Genomic DNA, 25,074 nt, shown 5'->3' on the forward strand with positions numbered 1-25,074 from the left:
GTGCAGTAGTGCAGTGTAGAACTTAAAACATAATAATAATTTGAAATGGTAAAATTTCAATAACATAAGAATGTTTGACGACCTCTGTGGCTCAAGTGGTTGAGTGTGTGGCAGCTCAAGCAGGGGGTCGCGGGTTCGAATCCCGCCGACGGAACAAAAAGTTTTCAATGTTCCCGGGTCTGGATGTGTATTAAATATGTGTATGATATAATAAAAATCTTAAATTTATGTATAGTATAAAAGTATTAAATATATTTCCGTTGTCTGGTACCCGTAACACAAGTCCTTCAGGTACTTAGCACGGGGCCAGACTGACGTGGTGTGAAGCGTCCATAACTAAAAATAAAAAAAATGTTACTGTCAAAAGACAAGACTTGAAAGTGTTTCAATGTTTTCTACAGTTTGTAACATAATTTTTAACACAATTTGTTTGTATTTTATTTTCCGGTAAAATAATAGATTTCTTATCACTGTGCAATTTTAGTAGGCTTTTATATTTATAGTATTTCGTAAAGTTCCCATAGAAAAAGCATATACATGCAATAATCAAATAGAGCCACCGTGTATAATGGGTAATTGCGAATAACCCTTTCGTGTGCGGCGGCGGCCTCCGGCGACTGACCTTTGCTGGCTTATTACTGGCGCAACGGGGCTTGGTGCCAGCGCTGGCGTTTGTGCTGGCCCATTGAAATGTAGTGTTCCGGACTCCAGTGTAGGTAATATTATTATTCGAAGGTAGCTGTAGTTGTATTCCAGTGCAGCTAATACTATTAATAGTAATATAATCGGTATATCGTTGGTATTTTTATCTTTTAGTTGGTTTTATCAAAGGAACGCATAAGTCACAACGATAGGGCTTGGTGCCACTGTTTGTGACTTTTGACTTTCATAAAGATTTTTTTGCGACAAAATGTAGTAGTTTATAGAAGTTAATCGCCTTATAAAGTACTTAAGTATTCTTGATTCTCGTGCCTGCGGTCTAGGATTGAATTTCAGGCTGTCCTGCTCAAGATAATAATTGGCCCCTTAACGCTCGAAGTCGGTCCACACCTCACCGATAACGCGTTGGACTGGCGTAACGATTTAATATGAATTAGAGACAACAATGATTGGTCGCAAATATACAGCTTATTATTCGATAAAATATTGCTGCTGTTCTAATTCAATTAACGGAAAAAAATGCATTAAAGTAGAATTATGATGTGTTTTTACAAAACTTAGACTTTTATCAATTTAGAGTCTCAAGTTACCTACTACCAAAACGAACCCGGGCATAGAGAAGGTACGATAAATAGTCAATGGCTTAGGAGACAGATCTACATGACTTTATGGAAGTTAGTACTGACTTCATGGCTTTAGCAATTCCAGGAGCTGGATGATTTCTTAAGCATTAAGCCGATTAAGGTTACGTGTGAGCTTTGTAAGGTATAAGTTTCAGCTTCTTTATATGTATGAGACATGCAATTGTCTGGTGCAATAAATTTTCAAGAGGTCCAATTCTCATACGCCGAATCTAGTATCGAATATACCGTTGGCTAAGGCTGTATTTCATAAAAAAATACAGCCTTAGCTAGTAAGGAATTCGCGACTTTGCAGCGGAAGGAGTCCTTCCTACATGATTTTGAGACTTACAAGATAATGTTTAGGCTCCTTTATGTATATGACAGGTCGTTTATCACCGACACACATCACGTGTTGCGACACGACGTGAGAAGTGTTGTACGTGTGGATTTTTGTAACAGTGACATGGTTTCGTTACTAAGTGCCGATTGTCCGATGATGTTACAGCTTACACATGATCACATGGCTCTGTCGACAATGATTTAATTGTTAGATGTGCCAACGATGCTCGATGAACCCCGAGATATATCGAAAGCATCAACCATCATTGCCTCTCCGATTTGTTTGTCATGTTGTCCATCAAAAGCTTAGATGAGGCCGCTTTTGTGCTTTTTTTTTTTTAAGTTTAGTGCTCTAGTCTTATGTCTATAACTACCCTCTGTAAGTTGTATATTTCAACATAACGATTTTAATCGTTTTATTTTAATTGCCATAAAATATAATTACAAACTTAAAAAAAATAATGTTAGAGATAAGCAGTCATTAAAGATTAAAAATATTCTACTAAGTATAACACATTAATCTCAGCTAATGCAAAACGATCATGGCCGACTTCATTGTTGAGCGCAGAGCGAGTGTAACTTATCTTTAATGTGGTCATATCTTTGATATAATTTATACTAGATCTTGCCAAACAACTATAACTATCGTGCTAGTTACTACTTTGATATTTTTATTATATTAAGGGCCGATTTCACCACTTCCTGATAAGGCTATCCATCAATTAACTTGACAGATCAAGTATGGAGAATCTGTCAAAAAAGTTGTGAATAGCCTATTAGGCACTTTATCAGAAAGTGGTGAAACAGGCCCTTATAAAACTATTTTATACTTTTATCAAGATTTAGGCACAATTTATTCAGCTGCCTGTAAAAACAAAGTACCTCGTTCAATTAAATACATATTATATTGTACATAATTTGTTCTGTACTTTTGTCTCTATATATTAGTCAATAGTAATACTAACAAATAAATATGCAACCATCGTCCCACGCTTTTGTATAACGTGAGTACTAAAACAAACATTTAAATACCATAAGTGGAACTAGTCTGTTGTTAATTGATCCAGTAAACTTTAACTGTGGGTTATAATGCCAGCAGTTGATGGTAATTGCTTTTTCCATATCAGTGATCTGATAGATCTGATGAAATGTTAAATCGTAATTTTAGCACTCTCTAAATAATATAGAAATAATATCCAAAATATAGGACATCATCACAGAAAAGCGGTGTTATATAACGCTCGTTTATAATTGATGACTAGACATAAATATGCATAATTTTGCCCTTAACCCATCAATCCCCAAGCGGCACCCGGCTGCCGCATAACAATTGAAAATCTATTGTGTCTGCGATTCCCACGATCGAGGTGTTGAAATGGCCGAAATAGGCACAAAGTTAAAAATATTATGCATAATCAAAAGTCTTTTATTAGGAGTTAGGACTTTTTATATATTTTATTTTACTCAACAGCTGCCTTAATTAAAAAAAAAAAAAGTTTTAAATAGGCACTTTACGTGTTTAGTTACAGTTAGTACTTTTTGGTTTCTTCTTAAATCCTGTAATTGCGTATGATAGTCATCGTGTAAATATTTGTTTGTTTGTCTGTTAGCTGTTAGGTCAGCGCGTTACAATTCCATTGTCTAGTCTGTCTGGGCCAAATGTACGCGCCGTTCACTAGTGTATGGTGCAAATAATAGGCAAAAGCGATTACTGAATATTGATTGGCGATTGGCTTTATTGTTCGAATGTTTCTTTTTTTCCTAAAAAAAGGTAGAAAAATAACTACAAATACTTGATCTGTCCGATAGAGTAGTGGCTACAGCGAGTGTTCGCCTAAAAATAGTATTGTAGTGAAATCGCATATACAAATTAATTCAACGTTTGGTTAGATGACAACAAAATCGTTAGCAAAGTCTAAAATAAAATTTTACAAAATATTTTAAAACAACTTCAATTAGGGGGCTTTTCATTAATTTCCGCTTCCGCTCATACCTGTAATCACACCTTTACCTTTCACCCTACATTCCGTCGAATCACGGCCGATCGGGGCGGTGATATAAGTTGATATAACCTCGCCGGGGACGCTGACATAGCTGACCATACCGCACACTCCTATTACTTACACCACAAGGTTCAAAATTCCGCGAGCTGTCAATATACTTTGTAATAAAAATTGATTGAATGTAATTCCGGTGTTGAAAACTTATAAATAGTGGGTGTATCGCCTTGCTCTATGTAACCACATTAAATATTAATAGTTTTAAATATCAAGTTCATATTGTTACTTGCTCTGTTATAAAATTGTATTTTAAAACTCTGCCACTGCAAACATGGGCGTAGCCAGGCTTGGGCACAGGGTGGGGCAGCAGTCAACCTACCAAAGCGACGGGAGCGCTGCTGGTAAAGGAGAACTGTCAAAAATGACGTTTTTGTATGATGGCAGCGTTAGTTCCTTTTTTCGCCACGTTCATTCAAAGCCTTGTCGAGCTGTACGGATATTATGATTGTAGTTAGTTGAAAAACATTTTTTTTGTTTAGTTAGGCACCTTATAGGTCAGAGCCAGGGTGGGGCAAGCGCCCCAGCTTGCCCCAGTGTGGCTATGCCCATGACTGCAAATTGACAATGTACGGTTCAGTAAATAGAAGATAGATCCAGTTTACCATTTGTGAGTCGTATTACCAAGAAATAAGTCAATAAGGCGTGTAAATATTATGTCTTTAACTAAAATATTATATAAGACAGCCTAAACTTATTAATAAGACGTGACGCCAAAAATACAAACCTTTCATAAAGCGTAACAAAAATTTACACAAAAGGCATTTCGCGAGATTGAAATATCCTAAAATGGGTTGCGCATGAGTCATTTAATGTTCGCACGCCTCTTATCTCCTATCTCCTGCAATTACACACGCCATATATTAACGTAACGGTCTAGATGTCAAATAAAACTTTAAAATGGACTCTAAAGAACTTTTGAGTGATAAAATAATCTGTACCGCGTCACATGCGTGGGAGAGCCATGCTTCGGCGCGAATGGGCTGGCTCGGCCGGAGAAATACCACGTTCTCACAGAAAACCGGCGTGAAACAGCGCTTGCGCACTGTTTCGCCGAGTGAGTGAGTTTACCGGAGGCAAAATCCCCTACATTATTCCCTTCCCTACCCTCCCCTATTACCCTATTCCCTCTTAAAAGGCCGGCAACGCACTTGCAGCTCTTCTGATGCTGCGAGTGTCCATAGGCGACGGAAGTTGCTTTCTATCAGGTGACCCGTTTGCTCGTTTGCCCCCTTATTTTATAAAAAAAACATGCTAGAATTGTCTTTAAAATTATGTGTAGAAGCTTCCAAATTTGTTTTTTTAACTTGCGAAAAAAATGTATCGGGAACGTTAGATAAAAAAGATGAATATCTCAATCAGAGCTAGAATAACATACAATAGAATATATGAAAATCTGGGAAGAACCGTACATTTATTCACACTAACAAGTGTTCAGTGTCCTTCCTCGTGATTTACTTCACTAGTCTAATTAAAATCGGTCTCATAGTTTAAGGCTTATGTTGGTTTAAAAGTATACCTAGACATGGCTATTACAATATTTGTATGTTGCTATCGGTAACCGCAGTAGATTTTATCTATTTGTAGATATTCTATCGGCGGAAACCGCAATATGCACTGACAATTGGGCAAAATGTTGCCGATTGACATTCTTTATCGAGCTGTATCGTTGAACGTCGGTATACATATATTACTTTGCAAAATATATAGTTTTTAGTTGTTTGCGTTATAAACAAATAGAACATTTTGGAAAAATTATAACGAAATGAGTAATTCCAATTAGGTCTCCAATGAAGTTATATTTGCCTCTGCTACAAAGTCAGTAACGGCCGTTCCCAATATTTGATCTATCTCTGGTTTTGCCCTACTAGAGATAGGAATAGCTCACAATTGACATAAATTATATGGCTCTAATGTCTAATGTGAGCTATTCCTATCTCTAGTAGGGCAAAACCAGACATAGATCAAATATTGGGAACGGCCGTAAGTAGCGTTACAAGATCTTTCGAACTTTTGAAAACTTGGATATATTATGATTTAATATTTCGGCGCTAAATTTGTGCTACAATTAGGTTCCGTAGTCAAATGACAAAAAACGGAACCCTTATTTATAAATACAATGTACGCAGTATGGATGTGACCACTGACCATCTTGTATTGTATGTCAAATGTCGCGAGCCCCCGCAACGCAGATATTGTGGCATACATGATACAATGCGTTGTCCTGTAAACGCAAGCACCGCAACGCAACAAAAGTAATATATTATGCCCTTTTACGTGTGACAAATCCGGGTTTTTTCTTGCTTCAGTCCCTTTGGCATTTCCACATTAAAGACCCGCATGCCACTTCCGCATATAATATCGGCCATGTCCCATGCGTCAGGCACATTCACCAACACAAGGCCGCCCTAGGCGTTGGCCGGTTTAGACCACTATGACATTTCCTTCATTTTTTCATTGATACGTGTGTATAGGCTGCTCTTGAACTTGAAAGGGAATTCTTGAAGTACTTGTTTTGTGTTTAATAAAAATACCTTTGATTTTATTTCTTTTTGATACATAGTTGTTCGCTTGAAGAAATGAACTCTCCTATGTAGTAGAATAAGCTTTCTTATATTTATATTCGCTTGTTAATAGAGCATCTACAACTGTAATTGCTCATAGAGCGCATTGAAATTAGTGACACTGGATTGCGAACATTATCAACTAAACTTTGTGCTAGCACTGAGAACAAAAGCAAACATAATATCTTTCGTTTACTACTTTTTGGGGTTCCGTACCCAAAGGGTAAAAACGGGACCCTATTACTAAGACTTCGATATCTGTCCGTCTGTCCGTCTGTCTCCAGGCTGTTACTCAAGAACCGCTTAGGCTAGACTTCTGAAATTTTCACAGATTGTGTATATCTGTTGCCGCTTTAACAATAAAATATACTACAAACAAGATAAAATTAATATGTAAGGGGGGCTTCCATACAACAAATGTGATTGTTTTGGCCTTATTGCTCTATATCAATAATGGCAACAGGTAGGTACTTGAATTTTTGTCAAAGTTCTTAGTTATATGTGATAAACGAGCAATTCTATAATCAATATATATATATATATATATATATATATATATATATATATATATATATATATATATATATATATATATATATATATACACACACTGGCAAAATTAGCGGAACATTGGTAAAAAGGGCCAAAACTTGAACTCAACTGGGCCGGGCTGTCTGAAAGCCTTTTTTATAGCTTCTAAGCTCATTCAAGAAATAAAATATTGAACAAAACTGGCAAGTTGACAGGTTTTTATAGCAATTATACCCTAATAAGTGTTTTTCGATTATTGACGTTGTAAGTGTTCCTGATAAGAATGGCGTTTTAGCGGGGTGCAAGGTATGCTCAGCTCATTTGATTGTTTGGTTTTTGGAAGAACACATTGCTTAGATACAAAATTAGTGATTTCCCAGCATCTGCGACAGCTAGAGCTGTAACCACGATAGAGAAAGGTCACACCTACCGTTCGGTCAGTCAGGCCTTAGGTGTGTCGGCTTCCGTGGTTCATCGTAACTTTCAAGGCTTCAGAGAGACTGGATCTTACGTTCGGAGACGAGAACAAGGCAGATATCGGGTGACAATGGTTCAGAATGACCATTTTGTAAGGAAACAAAACTTAAGAAATCGACCTCAAACTGCTATGCAGACACGAAACCTGTCGGAACAGGTCCAAGATGAACGTGTAAGTGATTGTACAGTAAGAAGAAGACTCAAATAAGTTAAATTAAACTCAAAAGTGCCAGCAAGGGCACCAAAACTTGAGACAGGACACCGAAGAGCCAGGCTAAGATTTGCGCGTGAACATCAAAATTAGACAAGTGAGTGAAATCTTGTGCTGTACAGTGATGGGAGCAAATTCTGTGTACATTGTATTGACAGGCGATAAAGAATGTGGATAAATCATAAGGAAAGCTACAGGCCATCAAACTTACCGGAAACAGTGGCCTATGATGCAGGCTTCGTAATGGTTTGGAGTTGCATATGATTTGGAGCCCGCATGGAGCTGATGATTATAGATGATGGTACTTTGACAGTACAGAGCTATAGCACCGACATCCTGGAACTGCATGGTGTGCCTTTTACACAGTTTTAGGTAGTTATTTTCAATTTTATGTGCGTCCATAGAGTAAGAAAATCGGGCATTATTACCTAAACGATGCTGGCGTAGCCCAGGTGGAGAGGCCAGCGTGGTCTACGGATGTGGATCCGATTGAAGACGTGTGGCACATCAATGGGTGAACGGTACGAGTTAAAACTCCAGCTCCAAAATGAGTCCAGGAGCTCGAGTTGGCGCTACTGGAGGAGTAGGAGAATATCCCACAGGAAATGATTGACAATTAAAATGCAAGCATGGAATGGCGTATCCAGGCCCTCTTGAGATCCATAGAAGGCATTACACCAGCATTACACGCTTTTAACATGGCATTTCTTTAATAAAAATGAAGAATTTATCTTAAAAACTTACTACTGAAATTTATAAGATTTTCTTAATTTTTTTATTTTTGCTGATTTTTTTCTATTTTTCACGTTTTTATGCCCTAAATTTATAATAAATTTATTTTTTAATAATCAATTAGTAAATAAATAAATAAATATATAAAAATCAGTGAACAATTAAAAAAAAAATTGAAAATTTTGTTATGTTCCTCTAATTTTGCCGGTGTGTTTATATATATGGAATCTCGGAATCGGCTCCAACGATTTTGATGAAATTAGTAGTATTAGTATTATAGTATATAGGGGGTTTCGGGGCCAACAAATCGATCTAGCTAGGAATCATTTCTAGAAAATGTCATTTTCATCGGATACCTCGGTCAAACAGCTAGTATTAAATTAAAATAAAATTGAGGGGGGCTCCCATACGAAAAACACAATTTTGGCCTAATTTTGCTCTATAATGGTACGGAACCTTTCGTGCGCGAGTCCGAGTCGCACTTATTATTATAGTATACGACAAGTCTGAGTATCACAATAAAAAAATTATCGATTTAACATCCAATTAAAGATCCATCTTAATATATATATTTCTTGTGTGCGTGTGTATGTGACTGAACTCCTCCTAAACGACTGGACCAATTTTGATGAAATTTTTTGTGTGTGTTCGTGGAGATTCGAGAATGGTTTAGATTTACAGTTTGGTCTACTGGAAAATGTTTTTTCAATTAATTTCTTATTTATAAGGAGTTGTTGATTTTGGAATGTTTTACATTAGATCCGGCGGACGGCGCTATCATCGCATTCAATATTATTCTATTTCAATTTTAGTTTGTCCTGACAGATGGTGCTACGATTAATTTGAAAAAAATTTTGTTATTCAATTCATGTGCTGATTAAAATATTAAATAAATAACACATAGGCTACAATTTTAACCGACTTTCAAAATGGGGGAGGTGTTATGTTCGTTTTCTTATATTCAACGATTACTCCGCCGTTTGTTAACCGATTTTCAAAATTTTTCTTTTGGTATATAGGGTATCATCCCAATTTGGTATTATATTCAGAAAAGTGGTGATCTGATGAAGGATCCATAAGTAATCGAGGGAACTCCTCAAAACTTATAGGGAAACATATGGTGACTTCGGTTTCGTGAGAAGTATTCTAAGCATATGCTACCAACAAGTAAGATTTTGCACCGAGATATACCTGGTATACCGTGGTTCGGAAGGTGCTGAGAGAATTCCTGATTCTTTATAGATACAAGTTTGGGAGTTTCGGTGTTGTTTTAAGAACAGAAAGCATATGCTACTATGCAAATTACATTCTTCATCATCATCACTACCATATTATACCATTTCATAGTCTTTTAGATCGAGACTCGAGTTTGTCAAGCAATAATTAAAAAAAATCTATATCTACCTAATATTATAAACCTGAAGAGTATGTTTGCTTGAACGCGTCAATCTCAGAAACTACAGGTCCGATTTAAAAACTTATCTCAGTGTTAGATAGATCATTTATCGAGTAAGACTCATCATTTATCGAGAAGGTTATATTATATTATTACTCTAAGACTAATACGACAAAAGAAACTCAGGAAAATGTGGGAAAAACGGGGGAAATATTTTTTATGGGAAAATGTAGCTACGGATTCTGTAAAATTTCTAATTTACGCGGGCGAAGCCGCGCGGGACATCTAGTAAATATATATATATATATATATATATATATAGCCCAGAATAGCGTTTTGCTCTATTTTGATATTGAGAATTCTAGAGTGTTCTTTTGCCGAGGCGTAAGATATTTTTGTCAGTAAATGCCAGTATCATTTCCATGTATTAAGTGTCGGGGTGGCCTTCGTTTCTGGTCTAATTGCCGGTCGTTTGAATATGCACTGTATACATCGAGTCACCGACATTATCTACTTGTTTTAAATTACCAGACCAATACTGGATACACTTTAGAAGCTTATTTTATTAAACTACCTTAGTCTGTTTGGTAAATTGCGTAGGTATTGGCTAAGTTCGGAATCTATACATTCCTTAAAAAATATGCAGGCTGTAACAAAAACAAGTGATAATACTTTAGGGTGTGTGCGTGTTCCTTGTAGAGAGCTCACTGTGAAAGTCGCAGCGCTGAAAGACCATAATTTTTTTCACTTTTTTTTTGTATGGGGAAACTCGTGACGTCGTGACGCCCTTGCCCATAAAAAAGTGAAAAAAAATGTTCGTCTTTCAGAGCTGCTACTTTCACAGTGAACTCTCTACAAGGACACACAAACACCCACACACACCCAAAAGTATTATCACTAGTTTTTGTTACACACTGTATAGTAAAGGTGACCATTCGCTCACATGATATTTATCTTGATCACTTTTGTTATAGGAATGAGTACTTTATTAACTTTGTTATACTGTTTACATGTGAAATAGTACCTAATTAGTATAATTAGGTTAAGGTCAAAAATATAAAACGAAAATATGTAAAAAAAAGAAATTTTTAGCCATGACCGACAAGTAATGAATATTCATCAATACAAAAAACATTTGGCCTCACTTATTTTTTTTGAGAAAGACAATATTTGGTATATTAATTTTTCACGAGATGCTCTTATTGAACTTATTGAACGAAAACTATATGTTGCTAAAGTTGTCATTCAGTAAGTTAAAGTTATTATTTTTATATAGGGCATGCCATGACACCATCACTGCTAACAATAACAAAGAACATAGCTTAGATTATAATATAGTGAAAGGCAAAACTTGAGCTTTCTGTAAAAGCTGTGCGATTAACAAAGAATGTTGCAACGACGTAGGCGCGGTCGGCTCGGCCTTGCAGCCCGGCTCTAATTATATTAAGCCTACACCTACATCTATACTCGATACTTCTATATTCCTAGACTCTAGAACTGTGTTCTGAGCATCGAAATACAGTATAGAACAGTTATTCTTATACATTGACCGCTCAGGGTCCAGCTGCTGACATTACGAAGCTAAGGCAATGAAAATTGTATGATGGACGCCGAGAGACAACCAACTGAACTGAAATGTTTTTTTTTTTCATTTTTTTTGAATCAATTACTCTTCTATAGTGTTTTTTATTCGTGGGCTCTGAGTTATTAACTTTGCTCACGAATGTCACGATACAATAAGTAAAATAATATCATGGTTACGGTTAAAGACTTTATTTCTCAAAAAGAATTACAATAATTCACTTACTTGAGAACATTGACTAATAATAAGCAAACTTATTCTAGCGCAAAACACAGCTTAAATATATAACATAAATAAATAATAACTTGCAGTAGAAAATAAGCGTAAGCCCGTTGCAGACGATGCGCAGTAGCTTGCGCAAGTACTAATACTACGCATATATTTTCATCGTGTGAACGCATTTTGCTTAGTGAAAGTGCGAGTGCAAGTTGCTTAGTAGCACTCGCTTTGGTCCTCGCGCAAGTGCGACTCATTTGCCCCCGCTCCGTCTACTTCACCCCCGCGCTACTTCACTGGTCATCGTTTGAACATGCGTTGACCAGTACTAGCGCCAGTACTAGCGCCAGTTCAGTCTGTTTGTTGTTTTGGTAAAGATGTAGAAACCTACCACTAGATTGTTGGGGAGTTGGTTGTTTTATTGAGTCTTAATGTTTTAAGTTTGTGAATTAAAAATGAATAAATGGAACTCAGACAAAACTATACAGTTTCTTATGTCTTTATTTCTATTGTCAAACGCATAATTTTCTGGTATTCTTTTGCATCCTCCAAAGCTAGTTCTCGCATTAATAAATTTGACCCCCCAAGTAATTTCCTTCTTGTAATCCATTTTCTCACCCACAATCGTTTTCCTTTTTCTAAATTCTGTATTTCCTGCATCAGTTCCTCTGCTATCACTCCATTTAGCTCTTGAATTAGGCACTTAAAAAGTTTATTCAAAACCATACGCTTGTCCATGGTTGCCTACTATGCACTGGCACTATACAAAGCTACTTCGCGTGATCTTTTTACGTTTGAACGCTGGCGCAAGTACCTGCGCAAGTACTCGCGCAAGCTACTGTGCATCGTCTGCAACGGGCATATCTTATACTTACAGAACTTAAGTATTATAATTTGAACCTTATTTGAACAAATCTTTCTGCAACATATTTGGCCAAAGAAATTCGTTTAACACACGGCACATCACCACACACCGGCCGCCTTAAACTACTCGTACACTGCACAACATACCTATCTACATTTTGGGACTTCTGTTATACATTTTCATAAACTTATAATTATAAATTACATTTTAATATCTTTAGAGAACACAACAAAGTCCAAATTGTCTCAATACAAGTTTATAACTGTTAATTACAATAATAATTTTTTGTATTCATTAGTGTAGGGTACATAAAAATATTCTCTATTGTAAATTCGTTATTCGAAGCCTCATGTAATATAAACCTAGCTCTGTTATAGCTATCTTATCAAAGCTCACGGAAGTGCGCAGGCCTAGTTCCAGCAGGCCCCGGGCATGCCGTGCACTATTTACACGAACCGTTTCGACGCTTTTGACTCCCCTGTATCTTAGTGTCTATTTCGAGAGCAAGGATAAAATTATACCTACATAATTATATACTAGTACTTGAGCAGTATGCCCAATTTCATAGATATAGCTTGGGTAGATCCTGATACCTATATGTCCCTAAATAGCTAATTTTGGCACTTACTCACTGACCGGTAATCAAAACCTCTAGGCCACTTCCAATTATCCTAGCGTTATGACATTTGGCACACAGGTCGTGTTTTATATGTAGATTAACAAAAAATTAAGAAATTTAAGAAATCGGTCAAGCGTGTCGGCTTCATTCAATAGTCATCGTTAATGTGCGTTCACACAACTCGCGCATCGATTATACCCATAACAATGTAATTAATATACAAAAGTTAACGAAAAACATATTCCCGTTATGCGGGGTCATAGATGTATTACAAAATCTCTTCAATACCTGAATAGGCTGCTTCTACTTTGTCATAAGCTTTTAATTTTTGAAAATAATAAATCAAGCTGCATTGTCTATAGACTTTTTGTTTGACGACAATTTTTGTTATTTCTTGTTTTGTTTTTCACATAAAGTTAATATATCTAGCGGAATAGAGCAACAATCTCGAGCTATCAAACGAAACCAAAATTGGTTTTCACCTGTGTGAAAAATATGTGTACGTATACACTGACACATGCATGATTGAACATGATTTCTATGAGATTAAATTGTCAACGTGCGGCACGTGCCGACTGGACGTCAAAAATAGAGTGCTGCTGTTATGTATCACACGTCTCTTTTTATCACGCAGTGTTACTGATAGTGACATCTCGCTTGCTCAGGCCTTTGTTTCTCTATTCCGCTAGGTATATTAACTTTATGGTTTTTCAGTAAGATTTGCCAAGCCCCTTTTTGTAAGCAAAAGTTTTACTTTTATCTAATATATAAAAGTCTAGTGTCACAGTGTTTGTGCGCGAACTCCTCCAAAACGGCTCAACCGATTTTTATGAAATTTTGTATGTACATCTACTTTGAAATAATTTATATGGCAAAAGAAGGTTTGGTGGTTTGTTGTCTGTCTGGGTCAGCTTTTCGATAAAGAGGACTAAACAACACAAAGGTTTTAAATAATTGCAGAGTATGTTGAAATTATTATGAGTAGCTATTTGTGCATCTCCATAAAATTTATGGTCGATGTGCGCTCTATGGATATTGTTTACCCATGGTTTACCCACGGTCGGCATTTCGTGGCGTTGTCTGAAACGGCGTCAATGTCAGACGCGCCATAATCTCTGATCTGTGTGAACAACGTTAATCTTTATTTGTTTTGTTGATTGCACGAAACAGTATACAGAGATTACAAACAATGAAAGGCATAGCGGCGGCAGAAATGCAGAGATCCTCTCATATTTTCGTTGCATTATTTTTATAAATTATCCGATGAAAATAATAGTTGTAATATTTTTTTAAATAAAATGAAAAAGTATACCGCGCGCTGCGAATATGTATGTTATTAAGTACGTTATGTTACGCATTTCAGATTGTTGGTGTTAAATGCCATCTTCCGAAAAAGACGCAACGGAAGTAAGACGGCGTTCTTCTTTATGATTAAATATATTTTTTAAATTTGGTATTTTGCAGGAAATCAAAAATTACCTCGTTCATTATTTGAAACATGATAGATATTTAAAATATCCTTACCATAAGTTGCGTACTATTCTTACTAATTTACTAAATCATATATTTCGTTGGTTACAGACGACCAAGGGCAGAAGCGGCAGCGGCCGCGCGACATGTCGCTGGCGGAGCCGCCGCACACGATGGAGATAGCCCAGATCCTGCTGTCGCTGCTGCACGCCTGGGGCCTGGATCCAGACCTCGACCGCGTCGCCGAGTCCAAGCTGGGCCTGCTCCGACCCATGGTAACTACCGAGTACTGCCAAGACCTTACAGGATCAGAGACTGTTCGGTCGATGTAGGTTACCTCTTTTGTAATTAAAAACATACCAATGACGATGTACGATGTCAGTATTAGTAGTATGGCTTGTAACTGCAAAATGTAGAAGAACTCTAAATACATAGGCAGCCTTTTAGGACTCAAGAAGGACTTTTAAGAGAATTAAACCTAGACAAAAGCGACAACAGCGACGTAGAACGGTAACATCTAACGACTAACAATCAACAGTAGTTGGTAGAGATTATTAGGGCGTTCGCTGCGTTAAGCGTGCGACGGCGCGGCCACCCGCGAGGCGTGCTTGTCATGTCATCCCATAGAGCAGCGCTGCGTTGAGCGGGTCAGCCATCGCACGATTACTATGGCGAGCGCATGGCGCGGGAGCCCGCGACGGGCAGCCGCGCCGGGCACACACTCAACGCAGCGAACGCCCTTATCAGGCCGCGTTTCCACTGACGGAGCGGAGAGGAGCTTAGCGGTGCCGAATTGACCAATCAACATGCTCGAAATCGTCGCTGTCATTCCGCTGGAATAGCATGATTGGTCAATTCGGGCACCGCTAAGCTTCTCTCCGCTCCGCTCTGCGTCAGTGGAAACGCGGCCTTACTGTCTTTTTAAAAATGTATTTACTGTTGCTAAATATTTCACACAAGTGATGGCCTATTATTACGCCTTTGACTGTTAACTTTATATTGTTAAGAGTTTAAAGGATTCGCGCTTCAAAAAAGCTTGAAAATCTAGTGTCCAAGAAAGTATCATAACAAAATACTAAAGATTTCACATTGATGATGAGTGATGACGATGCTGATCAACGATATCGTCGAATTTCCCATTTAGGTGCCGGTATGTTTCGGCGTAGTGTCGCGTCACGGGCACATGTCGGTGCAGCTGCCGACGCGGCTGGGCGGCTGGGCGGAGGCCTGTGCGGCCGCCCCCGACGACCCGCTCCTCCTCAACTCCGACCTGCCGCCGGAGCTGCTGCGCCAGGAGAAGCTTACCAGGTAACGGAAGAAACATGATACCGCTTAAGACGAGGATCTTGTTAGGTAATAAAATTTATCATAAACATTTCAATTTTCAATTCAATGGTAATCTCATAACTTAACACTGTCCAGCACACTTTCTTCAGCGGTTTGTATCTACAAAAAAAAAAATAGGGAAAGTTAATAGATTGATAAAGAAAAACGGTCATTTTATTTTATCTCTAAAGTCTGTCAGAATAATATAGATAGCCATGTCAAAGGTGGTTGGCAGCGGGCGACATGATTCATGAAGCGACCGCAGACTACGTGTAGTCGCGACACTACTGGTTTCTATGCATTTCTATGAAACACCCTCCGCAGCTAGCGACACGAAGCCAGCGACACTTTTCATAGAAATATATAACTAAATTTCATAGAAACCAGTAGTGTCGCGACGACACGTCATCTGCTGCCGCTTCATGTAGCCGGCTTCAAACTTGTAACTTAACTCTGCAAGTGTTGAAAACATTTTACTGTTTTACCAATAAACCTCCTTTCCTCCCCAGGCTATTCTCGTCCAAACTCCACTGGGAGTTGAGCACCACTTTGACCACCAACCACCTGCTGTCCATCGTGGCGCTGGCAAACACGCTCATGTCAATGAGCAACGCCAGCTTCGTACCCGAGCAGGAGGTCGCTAGAAAATTGCACAGGTATGCATTGGCTCATATTGGATAAAGGATGGTAATAGACATTGTCGGCTATGTTGACTGTATTTCGATGATAAAAACCAGCAGTTAAAGGAGATTTGTAAAGTAAATAAGGAGTCGGAATAAGCTGATTCTGTTTTTTAATCTAACAATAGAGTTGGGATCCAGTCAGCCATCGAACAAACAGCAGAATAATGTTGTCACATATTTTAAAACATCAAACGTCTGTTAAATTTGTCTAGACGTCATTGTCAAACAAACGACAAAACGTTTGTTTGCGTATACGAATACAACTTTGTTATATAATAGAATCCGGACTTATTGAAACAAGGAATGAAGTTGCCATAAATATGTAGTAGAATAGATACACATGCGGCCATGTTGCAGAGGGCGTGGCTAACGCTTTGCGTATCGTCATCCCCGAAATCAGGAGACCTTGCCGTCAGGTTGCGTGATCTTCGTGCTGCGCTTACATGCGCTTTGCAACTTACACGCTGACTCGCCACAATACAAACGGTAATGATGGTTATTTTAGGCCCACAACCCGTACCTCCTCGTGGGCTGGTGACGAAGAGCGTGAGGAGCAGCTGGCGGCGCAGCAGGCGCACATCAAGCAGGGCTGGTCGCTGCTGGCCACGCTGCACTGTGTGCTGCTGCCCGACAAGGTCGTTGCCGCCGGTACGTATCCGTCTCGAAGGACCATAGTTGATTATCCTTTGGCATTTCTTTTGCCGATATTATTTGTCCTAGATAAAAGTTGGCTTTGAATTTGATAGCATGTTGACTCTCTTTTATTAACTGTAATGAAAGTCAGAGGACCTAATTTAAGAAGTGGATTAATAACGAAAAGGAAAATTTGTAAGTTTGCAAGGAAATATTGAAGTTTCAGTAATCAATCCCATTTCATAATATGTTGAATTCTTCTTTAGAAAATTGTATTGCTCAATTTAATACCTAACTTTTTCGTAACATTTAAAGCAGTCTTCCAGCAAGTAGGACTACTTGAAATATGTAAGAATGCCTGATCTTAAGTATATATATTTCCAGGTGCAAAGAGCTTTAAGCGTCCACAGGTGGAGATGTTGGCTCGCAGGTGGCAGCACCACTGCCTGGAGGTGCGCGAGGCGGCGCAGGCGCTGCTGCTCGCTGAACTTAGCAGGTGATAACATCTTTATTGCACCCAAATAACCAGCACAGCTAGAGGCTCTGAGCTCTAGCTAATACGTTTTCCTTATCGCTTCTTCATAGAATCGCCGATCAAAATGTACGGAATTGACATTAGACGAGTCGAACGTCAACGTCATATTATTAACGAACGCATAAGTCAATTCCATACATTTTGATCGGTGATTCTATAAGAAACGTTAAAGAAAAGGTTTTGACTAAAGGGTCAGGATACATAGTGCAGACAGGATAGTTAAAATAACGTTATATAATTGTGATAATAACTCCTTATTATTTCGTCGTTTGTGATTATAATAAAGGCTACATGGCACAGACGAGTCGAACGTTAACGCGCGTCATAATAACGAACGCTTATGTCAATTCCGTACATTTTGATCGGCGCGATAGATAACGAAGAAGCGATAATGATAAAGTCTTGACTAAAGGGCCAGGAAGGTGAAAGGAAAGAAACTTCGTCGTTGTAATTACTATGGTAACATGGCTGATATAAAAATTCAAAAATGTGTGGGAGTTGACGCGTGACAAGGCGCTTGAAATGCCTTATGTCAAATTCTATTTACTTTTTACTTCTGAACTTCGCTGTCGAATTATTCGGTTCCAAGTTTATTTATCTGCCCTGCTATTCACAGACTGGGCCCCAAGGGTCGCAAGTCGCTGGTGGACAACTGGGCGCAGTACCTGCCGCTGTACACGCACACCGAGAGCATCAACCCGCACGCCGCGCAGAAAGAGCCGCACGAGAAAGTGCCTAAAGACGTGAGTATTAGTTCCAAAAGGTTTAGGATCTAATTTACATTGGGCCAATAAAGGCCCATTGTCGTTTGATTAGGCTTGATGAAATTGCTAACAGCGCCTTTAAATTATGCGCAGGCAGTCAAACTTAGGTCACTAACACGTACTTTGTTACCGTTAGCGGCCACTTCCCTTCTCTTAACTTCCCGTTACTCGTCTTTACATTTTGTCAATGTTGTAGCTTCAGTTCCCCCTCCCTTATTTTTTGGTCAACATTGGCACATAAGGGCCAACCCGCACGTACCGCAACCACACCACATCGCAACGACAAAATGTCGACGTGGTTGCGTTGTCGCCAGTAGTTGCGATGTGGTTATGTACGAAAGTCAATGTGAAACGGAGGGGGGGGGGGTTGATTGGCGCGGGCGGTGTGCGCTCACTGTCATTGCCATCATAAAAAAAAAACTATTGTCACCCTTTCAGCCAGAAGAAGAGTTTGAAGAGGAAGAGGAGGAGCTTGTACGCAAGCCGTCGTCGAAGGCGGAGCTCAAGCGGCAGCAGACCACCGCCGTCGTGCTGCTCGGCGTCATCGGCGCTGAGTTCGGACAGGACATCGCTAGCGAAGGTAACGGACAATATAAAATTATAAATTTTAACTGTGAAAATTATTGTTACGAAAATATTTGAAAAATGTCAGATGCATGAAATGGAACTTATGCCAATAGAGATTGACACTGTTGAATCGAAATCAAATTGATAAAAAGGGCGGCCATTTTAAATCGCCGGCGCCACTCTGAAACGTCAGTACGAAATCGATAATTTCGATTGCAATTCCTTTACGAAGTGATTCGATATTTTTAAATTATCGATTAATTTTCTTAGGTAACTTCCCTACTATTGTCAATTATAATGTGTCACCCATATCATCTTAAAACGCATAAACTTTAATTGTTATTGTTCAAAAATTAGTAATAAAATAAAATGGAGCAGGATGTTTACATAAAAATGTAGTGAATGTAGTATAGTTTTTGATTGTTTAAATTTTATTATCTTTTATGTTACAGGTGCGGCGGGCAACAAGAGACGTAAAGATGGCGACAGCAGAAAGAGTTCTATTGTAGAAGGCAAGTTTATTAAATAAATATTATATTACTTAATAAATAAATATTATGTTCGCGTAATGACGCGAACATAATGCGCAACAGTAACTTGACATGCAAAAACGGTGCTTACATTATTACACTTTTGTTACTTTGTATGGAATTTATTAAAGTTTTATGTATGTATTTATGTCGTGACAGGGTTCACACTTAGCGCCGCGTCGAACAACCTGGCTCGACTGACGGCGCTGGCGCTGACGCACCTGCTGCTGGCGCCGGGCAGCTCGCGCCTGCCCGCGCACACGCCGCTGCGCCGCGCCGCCGTCGACCTGCTCGGCCGCGGGTTCGCCGTCTGGGAGCCCTACCTTGACGTCAGCCATGTGCTTATTGGTCAGTAAACGTCCTGTTTAGATTTGCATTTTATATCTCCACCGGTACCTGTAACACTCAAAATCTAACATCTACACTCAAAATAAGTAATGCAGCCGATACACTTACAAATAAACCTACACAAAGTAAGTAAAAACGTCATAAGTACTTCTAACTTTTGTAAAACAATTTTAAAAGGTTTTTAGGAAATAAAGTCACATTTTATACTATCGTTTATTTGCGTTAAGAATGCAGTGATGTTAAGTTTCACCAATGAAAGCCATTTAAACAGTACGGTTTGAAGATGAATTATTTACCTGATGACGTTACTGTTTTAAGACGAATAGTGAGTGATCGTTAATCAGGTCTGCTGGAGATGTGCTCGGACGCGGACAAGCTGGTGCCGTCGATGACGTACGGGCTGCCGCTGACGCCGCAGGCCGACTCGTGCCGCACCGCGCGACACGCGCTCACGCTCATCGCCACCGCTAGGTACGTACAAGCATGTATATGTGCATACATTATAAAAAAGCGGGGCAAGAAAACTACTATTTCCTTAGGTAAGTTTTATACATACCTAAGAAAGTTAAGTCAATTACCTTTTATACTTTATGTGTCGTTGTTTATTGTGCAATTATTATTTTTAACAAAAAATTAAAACCGACTTCCAAGGTAAAAACAATAATAATATGAACTAAAAAGTATTAAATAACTCTTACCCTATAATAGTGCCTTTTTCAGAATTTATATATGAGTATTCTTTCTCAACTATTTCTGTACATACATACAGTCTTCATTATTTGGAGTCGGTACCAGCTAATTTTATCGTGAGTTCAGTCAATGTCAGAATATCTGCGGGGCTAAAATGGTCACATTTAGCAATTCCTCTCAATCAATTCAGCAAATGAATTGTCAAAACTGTCAAACTGACAAATGTCAAATCAGTACAAAAATACAGAAATGAATTGCAAGCAGAGTTGCATTTTGCGATTTTAGAAAAATGAATCATATTATGATTCATGTCATGATTCTTCAAAGCGACCATTTTAGCCCCGCTGAAGCTTTTGGGACTGGTACCGACTTCAAAGTAATGAAGACTGTAGTATGTACAGAAATAGTTGAGATTTAGAAGAATTCTGAAAAAATACACTATTATAGAGTAAGAGATTTTTAGTTCATATTATTATTATTTTTACCTTGGAAGTCGGTTTTAATTTTTTGTTAAAAATAATAATTTCACTCTTTTTAGTTATCTACAAGATAAGGCTTAATGCGTAAATAACCACTACGAATGTTAACTATTCACATTATGTTACTGTAAGCGAAATTGTGGTAAATGCTTGCAGTTATCTAAGCGAAGCTGCAATTTAAAAACTTTTATCTTTAAAGGTTCAGGAGTTCTGTTCAGTGCCTTTGGACCAAGAGACACCTTCGTATGAACTTTCTCTTATTCGTAACATATGTTTAAGTTACTAGAAACAACATTTTTACCTCATAGTCTTTTGATAAATTTCAAGGATTTCCCTCGATTGCTCATAGATCCCATCATCAGCTCACCACTTTCGTAATTATTATACAAAATCAAGATTATATCCTATACAACAACACAAGAATTTTGAAAATCGGTCCACAAACAGCAAAATAATCATCAAAAACATCTGCTTCGATGCAAAATATCACGAAAAGCATCAATAATTGGGTCATAATGTGATGACTCATGGCATAATTATGATTTTGATGATGATGATCAAATAAATTGATGTTTTGGCTTATGCTTTCAGTTGTTTAAACAACGCCGAAATCCCCGAACCTGTATCTATAAGGATTCAAAAGTTCTGTTGGGTACCTTCGGATCCAGGGTATAACCTGGTGCGAAATCTTACTTTTTGGTAGCATTTACCTCGAATGCTTCAGAAAAAATTGAAATTACTATATGTTTTCATACAAATTTCAAGGAGTCCCCTCGATTCCTCCAGGATCCCTTCATCAGATCACCACTTTTGTGAACATGGTACCAAATTCGAGTTAAACCCTATACAACACTAAAAGAATTTTGAAAATCGGATCACAAATGGCTGAGTTATCGTTGAAAATACAAAAAAAAAAAGATACATACAGCCGAACGTATAACCTCCTCCTTTTTGGAAGTCGGTAAAAAGTGGCATTCTACCTAAAATACATTATTATGTTTGTTTACGGTTTCTATCTTTAAACACATACTAAATATATTAAACTATTATGCAGGCCAGCGGCATTCATAACAACGATGGCGCGTGAGGTTGCGCGCGTTGCTGCGGCGCCAGCGAGCGCGCCCCCGCCGCCCGCCGCCGCGGCATTGCAGCGCGGCCGCGCGGAGGTGCTGCGTGGCATAGAGCTGCTCATAGAGCGCATGCACGCTGAAGTCGCTGAGCTGCTGGTTGAGGTATGTGTTGGTGCTTTTTTTGTCTCGCTCACAGCGTGCGATACACTCGAGTATCACATAAGTGCTGATTTAAATTTGTGCAGTAGCCGGATGCTAAAAAGAATGGGTTGAAGGCACTGGATATATCGTTTAATGTCATTATAAGCAAGGTCCATCTATCCAGTAGCATTATTTAATCCTATCCAGCGTCCACTATTTGACTCCTGCTACTGAATCAATGTAAAATAACTCTAAAATTGGGTCCGTCATTATTGGTTTCAACATGTTTCAGGTGATGGACATAATCCTGCACTGCGTGGATCAGTCGCATCTGAAGAGCAAGGGGCTGAACGAGGTGTTCCCCGCCATCTGCCGCTACAACCAGGTCTCACACTGTCCAGCTACAAGGAGGATTGCAGGTAATTTATTTTTAAGGAAAATTAGACATATTTGGGCCCATAAACTTATAATGCATAGACCAACAAAGAGTGCGAGAGAGAAGAAAATCCTTTATGGAATTATAACAAGATGAAAAGAGAGAGGCAGTCTAATGAAAATTGTAACAACTTTTATTTGACAGGTCGTCAAAAGTCGTCAATCGTTTTTACGCCCATTCGGTATTTCCAATATATTGTTTAATTTGTTTGTTATTTTTAATAAATATTATTATATTTAAAAATGATTACTTGTTCTGTACTTCTTTGCAGTGTAAATCATAAGAATAATCCTGAAAAATTAAATTAAGAAATTTAAAAAAACCCCCGCCAAACAACTTTAAAAAGTAATGAAATAATATATTTTACTGACTTTAAGTTTAAATAATTCCTAAGTGTAAAGTGATATTTTAGTCCATAATTGTTGTCACGGTGTGTCAGGGGACCGCCAACAGTGTCTTTTGCATTTTGTATCGCCATATCACTGATTGTCTCGATTCGGTTCGCTGTGAACTGATCCTTAAACTATAATGTTATGTGAAATCAAACATCTACATTAGCGGTCCCCCGACACACCATGACAACAATTATGGACTAAAATATCACTTTACACTTAGGAATTATTTAAACTTAAAGTCAGTAAAATATATTATTTCATTACTTTCTAAAGTTGTTTGGCGGGGGTTTTTTTAAATTTCTTAATTTTATTTTATTTCATGCTTTTTAAACTTGTGTTGGTTAATTTAATTCCTATCAACAGGATCATAATATTATATCCCAATGAATAAATACCATAAAGGAATGCCCTTTTGGATGAGGCCGTCAATATGAGTCCAAACATGAAACCTCCACTTTGGGTTCATGTGGAGCTCGGCTCCTATAGAATCCAGGTGAGGCTGCAACAGCAGCATGCAAAAAATTATTGATTATCTACGTCTTACTAGTTGTCGCAATTAAAATGAGCCCAAACACGAAACCATTGCTCTAAGTTGGTGAGGAGTTGGGTATTTTATTGATTACCAGGTGATGGTGCAGCACCAGGTCAACTTTCCATTAATGTGTAAATATTCATAAATGTCACGAACTAGAATGCAATAAAGCCCACCAAACGACTGCAAGTTGCTAATCGGCCCTTCACGAACCAGATGAATCGCGATTTTTCAGCATGGAGCAGGCTGATGATGATGAACTATAGCTAAGAACACTCTCAAATAAGTCAGCTTTCAAACAAAAAAAAACTAGATCAAAATCGGTCCACCCGTTTGGATGCTACGATGCCCAGACAGACAGACAGACCGACAGACAGACACGTCAAACTTATAACACCCCTCTTTTTTGTCGGGGGTTAAAAATATACATTTCACAGGTAAATCTTCATGTCCTAATTGCTACGATGTGTTTATTTTTGCTCTATTCTGTCTTTAGCTCTCTATTTCAAATAAAATATTGTGAATCCTCCCTTTTACTTTCATATTTTGCGTAACTAAAGTTACTATTGTTCTTATATTACACAAATTTTGAAGAAAAAATTTTCATTAAATTTTTTTACATATACGCTAGTGCTTGAATCAAATTTATCGATATGCTTATCGATATTTTACAATAACATAAAACTAAAATAAAAATCATTTACCTTTATATTTATCACCTTAAAAAGGACATATTATCTTATTTTAACGATTATTTTTAAGTAATAATTATCTTTTGACATACCTAGTATAAAATCAAGGTTTCACAGATCAGTCACTTGAATCTAATACTCATTGAATGCAGCTTTCAATAATATAATAGACAGTTCTCTGACAGAATAGGTATAACTGCAACTTATATTATACTTATTAATAGGACTGGTACCGACTTCAAAATTATGAAGATTGAGAACAGAAATACTGAGTACAGAATAAGGATTATTTAATACTTTTTAGTTCATTTAAGTATAATATTACTATTGTCTTTAACTTCAAATCGGTTCACAAACGGCGGAGTAATCGTTGAACATACATAAAAAATATTATATCCACAGCCGAACGTCTAACCTCCTCCTTTTTGGAAGTCGGTTAAAAATAATTGTAATAAAAAGTATTACGGAGTGCCTCCGCTGCCGGCGCCGGTTGCCGAAATGGCTGCCGGCACCGTTTTCCGAACTCCGAAGTTTGCCGAAGTCACGCGATGTTTGCCGAATAGGCTGCCGGCGCCTATTCTGCAAACATCGCTTGTCAAACAGAATAATGATCAAAAACATCAGACTTGAGCTAAATGACTATGAAAAGTACAAATAATAAGGTCATAATAATTGTAAGGATACATAATTATTTGAATCCTTTGATCAGGGATTCTCGGAAATGCTATTGTATTCTATTGTTGTCGCGATCACCGGTGCTCGTATGGGGCTTGAAGCTTGGATGGGTTAATGGTGGTGATGATGAAGATGCTGATAAATGTGATCTGCATAGTAGCATTTAAAAACAATATCTTTGCTTCTTTAAACAACGCTGAAACTCTCTAACATGTATAAGGAATCTAAAGTTCTGT

At 38.0% G+C, this 25,074-nt stretch overlaps 1 protein-coding gene across 4 annotated transcripts in view; it reads left to right on the top strand.

The window, feature by feature from the left end:
* Positions 1-25,074, top strand: part of LOC121739983 (WD repeat-containing protein 7) — a 116,119-nt gene that overhangs the window by 88,412 nt on the left and 2,633 nt on the right. For all 4 annotated transcript variants that reach the window (XM_042132650.1, XM_042132652.1, XM_042132651.1 and 1 more), the window contains 12 exons: positions 14,454-14,617; positions 15,487-15,650; positions 16,178-16,324; positions 16,857-16,999; positions 17,369-17,480; positions 18,136-18,262; positions 18,722-18,863; positions 19,303-19,362; positions 19,540-19,728; positions 20,073-20,199; positions 21,952-22,129; positions 22,401-22,527. In XM_042132650.1, coding sequence (XP_041988584.1) covers positions 14,454-14,617; positions 15,487-15,650; positions 16,178-16,324; positions 16,857-16,999; positions 17,369-17,480; positions 18,136-18,262; positions 18,722-18,863; positions 19,303-19,362; positions 19,540-19,728; positions 20,073-20,199; positions 21,952-22,129; positions 22,401-22,527 — 1,680 coding nt within the window. The remainder of the gene's footprint in view (positions 1-14,453; positions 14,618-15,486; positions 15,651-16,177; positions 16,325-16,856; positions 17,000-17,368; positions 17,481-18,135; positions 18,263-18,721; positions 18,864-19,302; positions 19,363-19,539; positions 19,729-20,072; positions 20,200-21,951; positions 22,130-22,400; positions 22,528-25,074) is intronic.

This window comes from Aricia agestis, chromosome 2 (genome assembly GCF_905147365.1).
Source record: "Aricia agestis chromosome 2, ilAriAges1.1, whole genome shotgun sequence".
In the NCBI taxonomy this organism is placed as follows: domain Eukaryota; kingdom Metazoa; phylum Arthropoda; class Insecta; order Lepidoptera; family Lycaenidae; genus Aricia; species Aricia agestis.